Source organism: Vipera berus (genome assembly GCF_964194415.1).
Source record: "Vipera berus genome assembly, chromosome: 8".
NCBI lineage: Eukaryota > Metazoa > Chordata > Lepidosauria > Squamata > Viperidae > Vipera > Vipera berus.
The window spans coordinates 15,963,797-15,977,921 of record NC_138211.1 but is presented as its reverse complement, the minus strand read 5'-3'; the positions used below and the strand labels follow the sequence as shown (position 1 = coordinate 15,977,921).

The 14,125-nt window shown below is 39.3% G+C and overlaps 1 protein-coding gene across 1 annotated transcript in view; it reads left to right on the top strand.

Moving 5' to 3' along the window:
* Positions 1-14,125, top strand: part of DOCK5 (dedicator of cytokinesis 5) — a 107,443-nt gene that overhangs the window by 25,040 nt on the left and 68,278 nt on the right. The window contains exons 2-6 of the mRNA XM_081334055.1: positions 2,182-2,265; positions 7,839-7,879; positions 11,475-11,530; positions 11,992-12,088; positions 13,020-13,168. Of these exons, the coding sequence (XP_081190181.1) occupies positions 2,182-2,265; positions 7,839-7,879; positions 11,475-11,530; positions 11,992-12,088; positions 13,020-13,168 (427 nt within the window). The remainder of the gene's footprint in view (positions 1-2,181; positions 2,266-7,838; positions 7,880-11,474; positions 11,531-11,991; positions 12,089-13,019; positions 13,169-14,125) is intronic.

Below are 14,125 nucleotides of genomic sequence, written 5' to 3'. Positions count from 1 at the left end.
TTGGTCAGCACACTATAAAAAAGATGTGGAGACTTTGGAAAAAGTGCAGAGAAGAGCAATGAAGATGATTAGGGAGCCTGGAGACTAAAACATATGGAAAACGGTTGCAGGAATTGGATATGGCCACTCTAGTGAAAAGAAGGACCAGGGGATACATGATAGCAGTGTTCCAATACTTAAAGGGCTTCCACAAAAAGTGGGGGTCAACCTATTTTCCAAAGCACCAAAGGCAGGACAAGAAACAACAGATGGAAATTAAAAAAGGAGAAAAGCAACCTAGAACTAAGGATAAATTTCCTAACAGTGAGAACAGTCAACAGTGGACCATCTTGCCTTCATCTCCATCACTGGAGGCTTTTAAGAAAAGACTAGACAGCCACTGGTCTCAAATGGTATAGTTGTCTCCTGAGCAGTGGGTTGGACTAGAAGACCTCCAATGTATCCTTCCAATGCTGATATTCTATGTCTGGGGTTTGGGGAGACAATTTTCACCATTTCCAGTTATTGGCCATGCTGATGGGGATTGTAGTTCAGAAGATTGACAGAGCACTAGGCTCTTTGGCCCATGATCTACAGCACAGAAAAGTTATTTTAAATGTCTTTACTGAGGTTGGTTAGGTATAATTTTTAACGATAATGTCTTTGACTGTATACCTCGTGTGATTTCATTTAGCATTATTCCTTCTTGAGTCGTATAGAAATGGGATGGAGCAACTTTGCAGACAGAGTTAGTGAGAAGAGAGGAAATCCAGGCTCTCTTGTCTTTCAAGAGGTCCAATTTTTTTTTCTGCCTTTTCTCCAAGAGTTCATAGCTGTTCAGTTACATTGATCCTCTCAATGGTTTTATAAGCTTGACATTTCCAAGCCTTAGTTTAACTCTTTATCTGATGGACATCCCAAGTCTGCAAAGTATCTACGCCAGGGGTGCCCAGCCTTGTTCACTTTAAGATCTGTGGACTTAATTCTGGCTGTGCATTTCTAGAAATTGAAGTCCACAAGTCTGAAAGTTGCCAATGTTGGACACCCCTGATATACTCCAGAGATGATTATTAGCCCAAGGAGCGTGATGGCTATTTTACACATTGATCTTGAACCTGCCTTTAGTGCAATTTAATCCGCTAGTGTGAATTAGTAGCTAGAGCAAAACCCCCTGAGGTGTTTTATTTAATGGGAGGAGGAGGATGCTATTGTAAGTATTCCTTTTTGAAATTGTATCTACCTAAGACGCGTAACTGCTTTGAAAAATACACTAAAGCTTCCTCCTTCTGTTACGTATTCAAGATGGACAGTGAATAACATTTATATGTTACTTATATGTAAGGGTGTAGGTCTACACATATGTTGCATATAGTATGTTTTAAATGTGTATGTGTACACCTTGAGAGGAAGCAACTAATTTTCATTTTTAATATGTGCTCTTGTGCCCACAGGAAAAAAATGACAATAAAGTCTATCTATCTATCTATCTATCTATCTGTCTATCTATCTATCTATCTATCTATCTATCTATCTATCTATCTATCTATCTATCTATCTATCTATCAATCACAGAGACCTTATGTTAAACTTTGGTGAAAAGTGAACAGTTTGGGCACCATTTACATAACAAGACTGGTTCTTGACTTGCCTGTTCTGTCTAGAGTTGCCTTTAATTTTTTTACTTGTTTATTTATAACATTGTGTCATGACAACTCAGATTAGCAAAATAGCACTTAGACTTTTCTGTCACCCCCATAGTGTTTTATATAGCACTCTCTTGCTGGTTTACAGAGTCAGCATATTGCCCCCAACAATCTGGGTCCTCATTTTACTGACCTCAGAAGGATGGAAGGCTGAGTCAACCTTGAGCCCCATCAGGATCAAGCTCCAGGTTGTGGACAGAGTTAGCCTGCAATACTGCCCCCAACAGATTAATAGGTAGTCTATGGCTAGGCAGCCAGTAGCCCAATAAGAAAATAAGATGGATGGTAAGATGTCTAAAGCACATCCATTCCATTTCTAAATGTCTAAGGACTTGAAGGGAAGGTTTATCTTGCCCACCTTGCTTATGGTAGACTTGCGTGAGTCTTTCAGAAGGATCCTATGTTCTGGGAGTTACTTAAGGGTGGTAGTTGAAGATACTAGCTTTAATCTCAACTAATTTATGTCCTTCCCTTTTCACCTGTTCTTTTTGTTTTCCAGCCATCTACAATTACAAAGCAGTCCAGGATGTGGAGCTCTCTTTACAGGTTGGAGATACCGTTCACATCCTGGAGATGTATGAAGGTAAGCAGGCTCTGGATTGCCAAGAGGGAATGGGAAGGGCTCCTAGATCCAGCACCAGACTCTGAGGTTTATATTTCAAGGTAGGGATCAACACCAAGGTGGAAAGAGACGAGGGAAATCCCAGGTGATGAAACCCACAGTTATACAGATTATTACTGTATCAAGTTCCAGAATGAGTAGTCCAAGATCTGAAGCAGGAATTTCAAATATAAGAGGCTGTGAAGAGCAGTATTTTTTTCCCCCAACATGGCCAATCAGTTGCTATATGATCTGGCTGCTCCTTTCTGCAACTTCTCTAGCTTGACTGTGCTGTTTTAAAATTTCATTGAGTAGAAGTGTATACGTGCTCCAGTATGCAGGTAGTCTCGATTTACATTTCATTTAGTGACTGTTCAAAGTGAAAATGGCACTGAAAAAGGGACAGGACCGTTTTTCACACTTATGACTATTGCAACACCCCCATGGTCACATAATCAAAAATCAGACGCTTGGCAACTGACTCATATTTATGACGGTTGCAGTCTCCCGGGGTTACGTGTTCCCCTTTTGCAACCCTCTGACAAACAAAACTCAGTGGAGAAGCCAGATTCACTTAACAACTGTGTTACTAACATACCATCTGCAGTGATTCACCTAACAACTGTGGTGAGAAAGGTTGTAAAATGAGGACAAACTCACTTAACAAACGGAAATTTTCAGCTCATTTGTTGAGGACCACCTATAATTGCATTGTGATGATTTTTGGCCCGAGCAAAAGATGCATGTGAGAACAACTGCAACAAGGAGCAGTTCTGAGTGTCTCCAAAGTTCTTTGAATACTCAAAGGCAAACGTTGAGAAGTCCACAAAGCAGGTCATGATGGCCACAGATATAGGTGCACTTGTATCTGAACATAAAGAAACTGTTGTGCTTTTGTAATTAAATGTAATCTTAAATCTGAGTTCACCTCTGGCATTCTAATCACTGTGATAATCTCAGTGTAGTCAGCCCAGCATGTGTGGAAGATGATCCATTGGGTCAATAGGGGAGACTAAATTGGATCCCTTTAGTGCAGGGGTGTCAAATTCACAACATCACATGACGTGTCACGATGTACCGCGACTTTTTTGCCATTGCCAGCAATGGGGTGGGCGCGGTTTTGCTATGATGCATCTGGCCCGCGGGCCGGCAGTTTGACACCCCTGCTTTAGTGGAATTTTAACCCATTTGCCTGAATTTATATGGCATATTGTGTGCCTTTTGATTGATCATTAGTAATGGATCCCTTGTTATACAGCTAACTTTCCCTGCTAGAATGGATGAGCGACTTTATGTGTGATTCATCCCATGCTTAACCTCCAGTGAATTTCATATACTTCTTGAAAGTTGCTATTTCATTGTTATGCTCCAGCAGACCAGAGAATACAATTTGAACTAATCCACCTTGGCTGGAAAGAGAACTGAGTGACGTGAGGATTGCAAAGGGATGCTGAGTCTCCATTTTTATGATGCGCTCCATCCTGCCAGTGTTAAGTGAGGAACTGCATACTTTGGACTCACCAGCAAGTCAAACCGGCTGCTGATTTTATTTTCATGCTGGCGTCTTGACATTGGAGAGAGCCAGTTATAGCTTACGTGCCAAAAAAAAAGATTTTTGTTACGGATTCTGTATTTGCAGATGCATTGAGGGGAGTGGGTACCTTTGTAGTGTTAGATTTAATACAGCAGAGAACCAGGGCATTGGCTGACCTTACATATGGGAAAGAGAGACAAACAAACAAACAAACAAACCTATTGATCCCATTCCTCAGGAGCCATTTAACCTAAATGGTTAAATCAAAATCAGTACTTCCTGTCAGGAAGAACAGCGACAATATTTTCTCCTATCCCCAAAGCAAGGCAATGTGCTTTGAGGGCCAGTTTGGTTTAGTAGTTTGTTGTTTTTTTTAAATCCCATTTATATCCCGCCCTTCTCCGAAGACTCAGGGCGGCTTACAATCTAAGAAGCACAAACCAATGTGCTTAGCAATAGCCTTCGTTCTATGTATATGCCTGCTTATTAGGGCTTTCACACACACCCCAAGCGGCATTATTACAAAGTCAGCTTATTGTCCCCAACAATCTGGGTCCTCATTTTACCTACCTCGGAAGGATGGAAGGCTGAGTCAACCTTGAGCCTGGTGGGACTCGAACCTGCATTAATTGCAGGCAGCTGGTGTTACTTAAGGAGGAATTAGCCCACTGCTCCACCAAGGCTGAATTTAAGTCACCGAGCTAGAAAGCAGGAGATTGTGAGTTCGGCTCCTATCTTAGCCACGAAAGCTGGCTAGGAGACTTTGAGCCAGTCACTGTCTCTCAACCCAATTTACCTCACAGGGTTAATGGCTGTGGGGAAAACAGAAGGAGGAATATGGGTTGAGTTATTATCCGCTTTGAGTTATTTGCAAAAATAATAAAGGTGGGATACTATTACTTGATATTAATCCCTGCCTTGAGAAACTTGCCCATAAACAATGCTGTTTCAAATTACTGCTGGGAAAAGTTTGTTTTTGTTTTTTTTCCCCCAAGACGACATACAATATTGGGAAGTCAAGGAGAATGTTTTGTTTTGTTGAAAAAAGGGGAGAGGGTCAATCTTTTGAGGAAGGGAAACTAATCTTCATTTTGTTTCAACCAAGCAACATTTTTTTGTGTCTCTTTCTCATACGCAAGATCAGTTCATCCTCTGGGTTTTTTTTTGGCATGTTCAATCTGTTGTTATGAAGTCATCCATTCCTCTCAACTCAAAGTGTTCAAATGGAGAGCAGTTGCAGGAGAATTCTCCAAGTTTCTTTTCCTGCAAAGAAAACTGAATTGAGACTGCAGCCAGCATTAAGGCTTAAAGCCCCTATATTTGTCACTATATGTGATCCTACTCTTTTGGGTAAATAAATGTACTCACATACAAGCCTGAGTTTTTGATGGACTTTTTAGAGAAGCAGAGCTGGAAGTCCTTCCTGTAAAGGTTTTCCAGTAGGTTGCTGGAGAAACAGTGCATCTAGATAGGTGTGTTACCTTGTAAATTGAGTATGTATGGGATACTGAACAATTTGGGGAGTTATCTTTAAAATTTCCACTTTCTTCATCGACTTTTAGCCAATGGAAATCTTGTGGATGGACTGAGTCATTCATACAAATGAATAAGGCCAAGGTTCGGAGAATTTGTTTCCTTATTTAGCTGGTGGTAGTTGCAGTGCAAAGTGTGAAGACCATGCAGTTAATGGCTAACCTCTCCATTAATACCATAAAACCGGTATCCGTTGATTATTTATTATGTTTGAACATTGTCAAATTTCATAGATCCTTGCTTCATTGGTACAACATTGGAAGCCCTAATGTGCTATTATCTATTATATCTGCCTGTCTGAAATTGCTTTTTTGGCAAATGTATATACTAGTAGGATACACCTTTTCTTAGAATCCTGATGCAGCTAAATTTATGATATCCACAGCTCAGTGGAGGTTGAAGAGGAGAGGAGAGGGGAGGAGGAGAGGAGAGGCTTAAGAAAGAAGATAATGGCTCCAACAAAGAGGCAACTAAACAAAACATTGGATGCTGAATATCTGAGAGCAAATGAGAATCATAGCAGAGGAATGTAATGGAGTCTTTGGAACAGGCACATCTGGCCAGCTGGGGACCTAAATAAGAACCCCTGATAGCATCTCTTGTCATCACATCTGTTTTATGTCTAACTTGCTTGGTTGAATTCCTGGGCTTTCTGATTTAGGAGGCTTTTCTGTATGTGGCCATGAGATGCTTGGAGCCACTGTGTGTATGTGTCACAATGGCTATTGTGGTCCATGGCAGAATTTATCAAATGAGCTGAAACTGGTACAGTTTGTTCCAGGCTGAAAAGGGCCGGAGCTGGCATGTGGCTTGTTTATTTCTCAATGACGACTGTTCACAGCAACGGCAGCATCCATCTGGGGCGACACCACTTGCCTTGTTTACAGCTTTGCACAATTTCTTGAATTGAGTTGCATGATCCATGTTGACATCTTCCCCACCACCAACACCCCCTTCTTTGCAGTCCCAGAAACAGCAATCCAGCACAAGACCAATTCATACTCTGATTTCATATTTCTAGTTTATATATATAAAAGGTAAAGCTTCCCCTGCACATGCGTGCTAGTTGTTTCCGACTCTAGGGGCCGGTGCTCATCTCCGTTTCAAAGCCGAAGAGCCAGCGCTTGTCCGAGGATGACTCCGTGGTCATGTGGCCGGCATGACTAGACACCAAAAGCGCATGGAACGCTGTTACCTGATATGCATTTCAAATGCATATCAGTCTCCCTTTAATTCTTTGTTAGCAATCCAAAAAATTTACACACACACACACACACACACACACACATATGTATATACATACACACACACACACACACACACACAATGTCAGCTAGTTATATTGGGGGGTGTAGCACAAATTTCATATATAGTGCTCCTTCCTCCGAAAAAAATGTGCTTCTCTCTGGCTAGCTAGTTATGGGAGTGGCTTTATGTTTCTCAAAGGCTCCTTTATTATATTAATTTTCCTTCCCTTCCAACTTCGGATTCTCCTAATTTACAATATTGATTTTTCCCAGTACAGATAGTCCTTGACTTACTGCAGTTCTTTTAGTGACCATTCAAAGTTATAACAGCACTGAAGAAAGTGACTTATGGCCATTTTTCACACTTACAACTGTTATAGCATCCCCATGGTCACCTGATCAATATTCAGATATTTGGCAACTGACTCATGTTTATGATGGTTGCAGTGCTTTTTGCAACCTTCTGACCAGCAAAGTCAATGGGGAAGCCAGATTCACTTAACAACTGTGGCAAATGGGACACAAAACTTAACAAATGTCTCACTTAAGAACAGAAACGTTGGGCTCAATTGCGGTTGCAAGGTGAGGACTGCCCGTGTTGCATTCTTTATTCTAAGAATTTTTCACAATTGCTTAAGAATGATCTCTGTGTTTTATTTTTTTTAAAAAAAGCAGTTTAACTACTTTAAATGTGGTTGGAAACAACCCATATGCTGTTTTATCACAAATTATTTGGGTTTGTTCTAATTTTTGTACTCTCAGGAGATTAGTGATCAACAAGGTGTTCTGTTTCAGTAGACTCCTAATTAAGAGATTCTCGTTTTAGGTATTTTTGTCATCCTGGCTAGTGGATTGGATCTTTGAGACTACAAGCATGTTATTAGTGTTCTCCAGACTGGTTTCCTCTGGATAGATTGAATGACTGCCACCATAATCCCCAGCCAACATATGAATCATAAGGGATGTAATCCAAAATTTATAAACTAAGTCGCAGAAAGAGCAAAGCTCCATATATGACCTTTTAAAGAATTGAATTCAGACATGAGTAGAATTGCAGTTTAAATCTTGTTGAATTTTAACTGTAATTTAAATTGCTTGCCTGCAAGAGATTTTATCCGAATGTTGTTGAAACTGGTTCCATGTTTATAAAGCGCACGTTTGCAGAATCATTCTACTAAATTCTGAAAAGAATTTATGATTGTAAAATCATTTTTTGCGTATGTTTTCTTCTTCCCTGGCAGACTGGTACAGAGGCTACAGTCTTCGAAATAAATCCAAAAAGGTAGAGTGGCTCCAAATATTTTTTTTTCTTTTGTGTCTATACATTAATTCCTCTGAATCCTTGCTCTTAAAATTTATTTGGCATTCCTGACGCAACTTCATCTTCCAGCAGTATTTGGATACATCTCCTTTCTCTCAAGCTTTTCCTAAACTGTGGTAGCATTTTAAAAAGAATATTTCTGGGTGTCATGCATTTTACATTTTTGTGATGTTGCTGCCTACCTAATAGCTTTTCAATCGGTACTGAAAACCTTTCAGCACTTAGCCACACAATAATTCAATATTAATTAAGCAGAAGGGAAAGAAATCTCTGTGCTTCTGTCCTTTCTGATTTAAAAAGCTGGTTCTCTGACATCTTGAGGACACTATTTGGTGAAAGCAGCAAGAAGATCATCAAGGAGGCATACTTATGGTTAATGCATAATGTTATCTGGTTCCTCAGATCCCTTGAAGATTGGTAGGAACTAACAGATTATGAAAAATAAGGATGTAATGAAACTATCCTGCAGATTGAGTTAAGAGTTAAGCGTTAAATCTTGTTAACGTTGCGCCAATCTAACAGCAAGCGCTTTTACCAGGAGCACATTCCAAAACAAGTGTGCAAACAGCAAAAGCCTGGATTAGAAATAGAACCAGTTTGTGGATAATTGGATTATGCTGAATGTTTACAGCATTCAATCTATGGGTCACGTGGAGCCAAATTTTGAGGTCACAGTTCGGTTAATTACTATGGAAGATGTGGGTGTGTTTAAGTAAGTCACTGTAACTGATTTAAAAAAAATTATGATGCAAAATGAGTTCATATTTGTGTAGCCTTGATTGTGACAAATTCAGTTTTGCATGATGCAAAATTTATTTCGATTTCTTCCATCTTCTTAAGGCAAAGAGTGAAAAGTTCTACCAATGAGGTATTCTATACAGAATGCAGAAAGGGAGCAAGGCTTAGTAAGACAAAATAATGGAAGGCAAGAATTAAGAAAATATATCTAGCTAAATCTAGTTTTTTTATCAACACTACTTGCTAAACATCTCTATCTCTTGCTCTGTTTCCACAGCATCTTTGCTTCTATATTGTTTCTATATTTCCACCTTTAAACTTCTCACTTGAAAGATCTCATCAGCTTCAGACAGTCCTGACTTTTTCAGGGTTCTTGATCCTTCCTTTCCTTCTGACCCATTCTCCTAGCTTTGATAGGGTTCAGTATGTACTGAGTGCTGTCAAAATTCCAAAAATGAACCCTGCCCCCAAAGGTTGCCTATCTATCTTAATGGCGATGCAACAATTTTCAGGACTGATCCTACTAAAGTATGGGGTGGCCTACAAGGGTCTGGAAGAAAGAGGGAACTCGAGGCCACAGATTGCCCACTCTGGACTTTTGTTCAGTTAATAGGAGTTCTGGGTTCAATGACTATTTCACTCAAATTTTGACAAGTTTCTGAAAGATCCATAGAGCTTCCCTATCCCCATCCATAATTACTAGAATTGTGTGGTTTTTTTTAGGGCACAGTATTAATTTCCAATTGAATACAATTCACTTTGGGAGGCGTGATAGAGAGAAATGGTTTTCTGTTTTCCAAATTCCTTTTCTATGAATTATATCCAGATCCCGTACAAATTGGAAAGGTGCCTTTAGATTTCCCTGGCACGCTAGCAAGCCAGAATCTAACTACAGTAGCTACTTTGCACTCTTGGGTATCCTCCAAGTGGAATAATCAAAGCTTTAAACTGCTTTGGAGCCATTTCTATATTGATGCTTGGCGTGAAATGCATCAAAGGGTCAGTAAGTCTCTCTTGATCTGTGGAAATTGTTCACCACAGCAAAGTAAACCTTGCAAGTGGTTGGCTATCTCATTCTCAGTGTTTTCCTCAGAACTTTAATTCACAGTTCATTTATCTTCCTGGAAGACTTTCTTTCTGAGGGAGGAATGGAGGAAACTCCATCAGTCTTTGAGCTGTTGATGTGCATTTTCTTCCGCTGGCAAAAATGATACTTAGCTGGGATATCAGAATGAGGGATCACTAGAGCCTCTTTTTAAACACCCTCAGCCAATCTTTTTCTGATGGGGGCCAAAAAAGAAACTAAGAAGCATTATGGAGAGGTGAATCTGAAATGTACAATTTTGGGGAAGGACATTGATTTTTCAAAACTGACATTATTAAAAGAAACATACAAGTTGATCCGCTTTGTGTGTTATTTATTCCCCTAAATGTGAAAAGTTTTCCTGTTTGGGTTCTGAATTTCTGTAGCTTGCTTTTGGGAAGGATTATAACCTCAATTCGTATCTCTGGATTTATCCAGAACAAAGCATATGCCAATGGGAGTCACTGAGTGTGACTTGGGCAGCCACGTAACTTGTCTTAAATAAATGCTGTATATTAATACAAAGGAATAGTTGCTTTCCTAGTGGTGGCATTAGCTTTAGAGCTTAAAAAATAGAACACATTTCAATCTATATTTGGACATCAAATTGAAGCATGAAAACTGATCTTTTAATTCAGTAGAAGTTTGTTGATTTGGATAGTTGGTGCAATCAACAAGGAAGGTGACTGTCTCTGCGATTAGACTGTCTAGAAAACCAGTGAAAAATTGGAGGCAGAGTTAATTAAAAGAAGGAATGGGGAAGCTGCATGGTTTAGCAGTTTATTAAAAGTTTTGCTGCTTATGAATATACTTCCTCTAGGACTTACATATCATGTGCATAAAATTAAGACCAGCAGTGGGAACTGGAATTCTCTAAAGCTTTGAGAGGAAATGATTTCTTCTCTTCCCCTCTACCTCTTTTTCAAATGACCATATTTATTAGCATGATCCTTACATTAGAGAGATTCTTCTTCTTAGATTAAAACTGCTGGCACAGCTTCCTTGTGCATAATTCTAAAAGCTACCAGTGCTAATCAATTAAGATTGCATTGAAAGGAGTTCTTTATGGAAATATTCCCCCTTCTCTGCCAGAATATAAATGAATATAAAACCATCCCACAATGTTTTTTGTTCTCATTTTGAGTTGTTCAGTGATGCTGCATGCTAACTTTCCTACTAAAAATGTTCAAGATGATTAGGATATCATTAGAAGGCAATATCTCTTGTAGCTCTCGTGCTTTGGATCCTAAATGTAAGGAAGATAGCATCCTATAGGTATTCCAAGAGGCAGCTCTAGTGTTAGGACCAACAAGGCAGGGAAAAAGCAAAGGTTTGGAAGGACATGGAAAGAAGGAAGTGGACCACTTTGTCTCTGACAGTTCAGAGAACTTCACATAGTCAATATTGTAGTACCAATAGAAGAGAATATTTGTAACTCAGGGTTGAACTGTGAGGTCCTTGGGGTTCTCTGTGCTTGGTGGTTTTCATGCGCTTATGACTTATCACTTTTCTTCCTTGTTGTAGTATAGTAGAGGAAGAAATTGATCGTCGAGATCATCCTAAAATCAACCATCTTTGACTTATAGGAAATGGTAATGATTTTGCAATCCATGATGGTAAATAGAGCTGTTGGGCTAGAGTTCCTGCAGTGATTGAAGGTTGAACCTCAGACTCTTGCTTTCATAACTCTCTACCCTTTTGATAAAGTCACCATTTGTTTTGTCTTTTGTTTAGGGTATCTTCCCATCAACCTACATTCATCTCAAGGAGGCAACAGTGCAAGATGGTGGGTGAGTAGCCAAGATCATTTTTTTTAAATTTTCAACAAATTCTGGAGTTCCAGACGTTTTGAGTTGTAAAGATTCCATTTTGTGAATCAAGTTCTGCAAACAGTTGTCTGCATTTATTTCTTATGGTATTCACAAGTTTTGTTTATACAGAATAGTTGAGGACTGATGTGAAATAGTGCCTAGGAGGTGGAGAGGTGAGGCTGAAGAAGGCTTCCTTTTGATAGCCCCAGACCACATCCAGAATGAGCCAAGTTAAACTTTGGGAACTATTTAAAGCAATAATTGATGAATATTAATAAATAAGACATGCCTAATACAGTATGTGGACAGACAGACAGACAGATATAGATATAAATAGATACAAATATAGATAGATATAGATGTAAATCTAGTAAGTCATAAAAATAGTTTTTTGGGTAGACCTTAAATGACCAACAAGAATTTCAATCACTTTTCCATAGACAAAACGAGACAGTAATTCCTAGTGAACTTCCATTGGTCCAAGAACTCACCTCTACTTTGCGAGAATGGGTAGTCATCTGGCATAGGCTTTATGTGGTAAGTACAGATTCTCTCTATTGGGCCACCATAAGCTCTCTCCCAAAGCAAATAACAGGTTCAGGTGGGTAAGCTTTATTGGCTATTATAAGCATAGGAACAATTCTGGAAACCATAAAGAAGCCTATTGGAGGTGGCTACATTTTGATTTATGTCCTGCCTTTCCTTCAGAAACTCAAGCTGGCATGCATAGTTCTACGTCCATGTTTTCCTTTAACAGCCCTGCAAAGTGAACAATGCTGGCTGGAAGTATACTTGGGTTTGCTTTTATCTTCCTGCCTTTCCAATTTATCTTCGACACTCCAGTGTGATGGAAGTATGCTTGGTATACTTCCATCAAAGTGGAATGTCGAAGATCAATTGAAAAGATAGGGAGATATAACCAAATACATCCTATGCAATGATTTAATATATAGGTGATTCATTTGGATTTAGTCTAACCCTTTGAGAAATGAAAAAGTGGAAGACCATGAATTTTCTGTGGGGTCCTTTATGCTCTTTGAGCTTGGTTGTTTTCTTGCAGATGTTTCATTACCCAATTAGGTAACATCATCAGTGTCAAAAGATGGGTAATTCTCCACTCATATACAAGTGGCTTGTCCTATCAGTGTTGGTGGGAGTGTTCTTGGTGGTTCCTTGATTAGGTTGTTGTTTACTGTTTGATTGTTGAGTGTCTGAGATGAGAGTTCCTTCATTGGGATACTGTTTGATTGTTGATCTCATATTAATCCTGGTGTTAAACTGCTTAACTGAGTGTTGATTGCTAGCGTCTGCAAAAAATAACCCAAACCTGAACTCAGAGAGCCCAATAACCCCATAGTTCCACCCTAAGCTACATATATTCTCTTCTATTGGTATGAGTTTCCTATTAGTACAGAATGGCTTTGTTGTGTTGTTTAATTTTCTGTTTCTCATTTCTCATCTGCTCTAGGAGAACAAAAGCTCTCTCTTTCGCCATGTACAACAGATGACCTATAGTCTGATTGAATGGCGATCCCAGATCCTATCAGGCACTCTTCCCAAGGATGAGTTGGCTGAACTCAAGAAGAAAGTCACAGCCAAAATCGATTATGGCAACAGGTAACATGGGCTGTCTTTTTCAGGCTTCAGTCACATCCTCAGATTGAACAATTTGAACAATTTGAAAAGAAAATGTTCTTGGTCTGTCTACCTATGATGGGTCAATTCATTGAGCTCAGAGTCTCCTTGATCTCATGAGCCCAGTTCTAAAATTGGAATTAATGGACTTATTTAAAAAGGTGAAGTTTGGGCTCAGGGATTTCATTAGGATATATAGAGCAGTCTGGTTACTTGAGTATATTTTGTTGATTTACTCCATTTTGTTTTCTTGATTTTCTTGCTATTCATTTACTTTTATATTCATATTATCAGCTCCTGTTATTCATCTCATAGATGCTGAGAATCCAGTAGAAGCCCTCTGGTTGCAAAGTGTAGACTCTACCACCAGCTAAGATCCCTCTCTGTTCTTCACAGTTGTGGATACCAGCAATGTACTGGATATCTGAAACTGTATGTTTTCAGTCCTGGTTCTTTGTAGAAACTTTTTTTACCACCCACACCCCACATCCCATTTTGCACATAGCATATGTTTGTATACAGGATCTTCAACTATCTAAAGTCACAGATACCATTTAAATAAAAACATACCTATTTTTATCAAGTTGTGAATCCCATTTCTGTGTGCACACCACTTTATTTTATCTTGCCATTTTATCTTGGATCCTTCTTTTCTTTGTTCTCCTGCCCTTTTCTAAATATGTCCTTTACAGTTGATACACCAAGCATGATTTCACACTAGATTATGGGACAAGTGGCACATTGAGTGAATAAGCACAGTGTTGTCCATATGTCAGAGCTAGTGCTTGAGGAACAGGTGCTGGAGATTTTTACTCTCAAAAGCTCTAGAGGATGGAGATACCTCCACATTCATCAGGCACCTATTTTCTTTTGTGCACAAGAAACGTGCTCCAATAGCTTGGCACTTTTTAAATATGTTGGACTTCATAACTAGTAGGA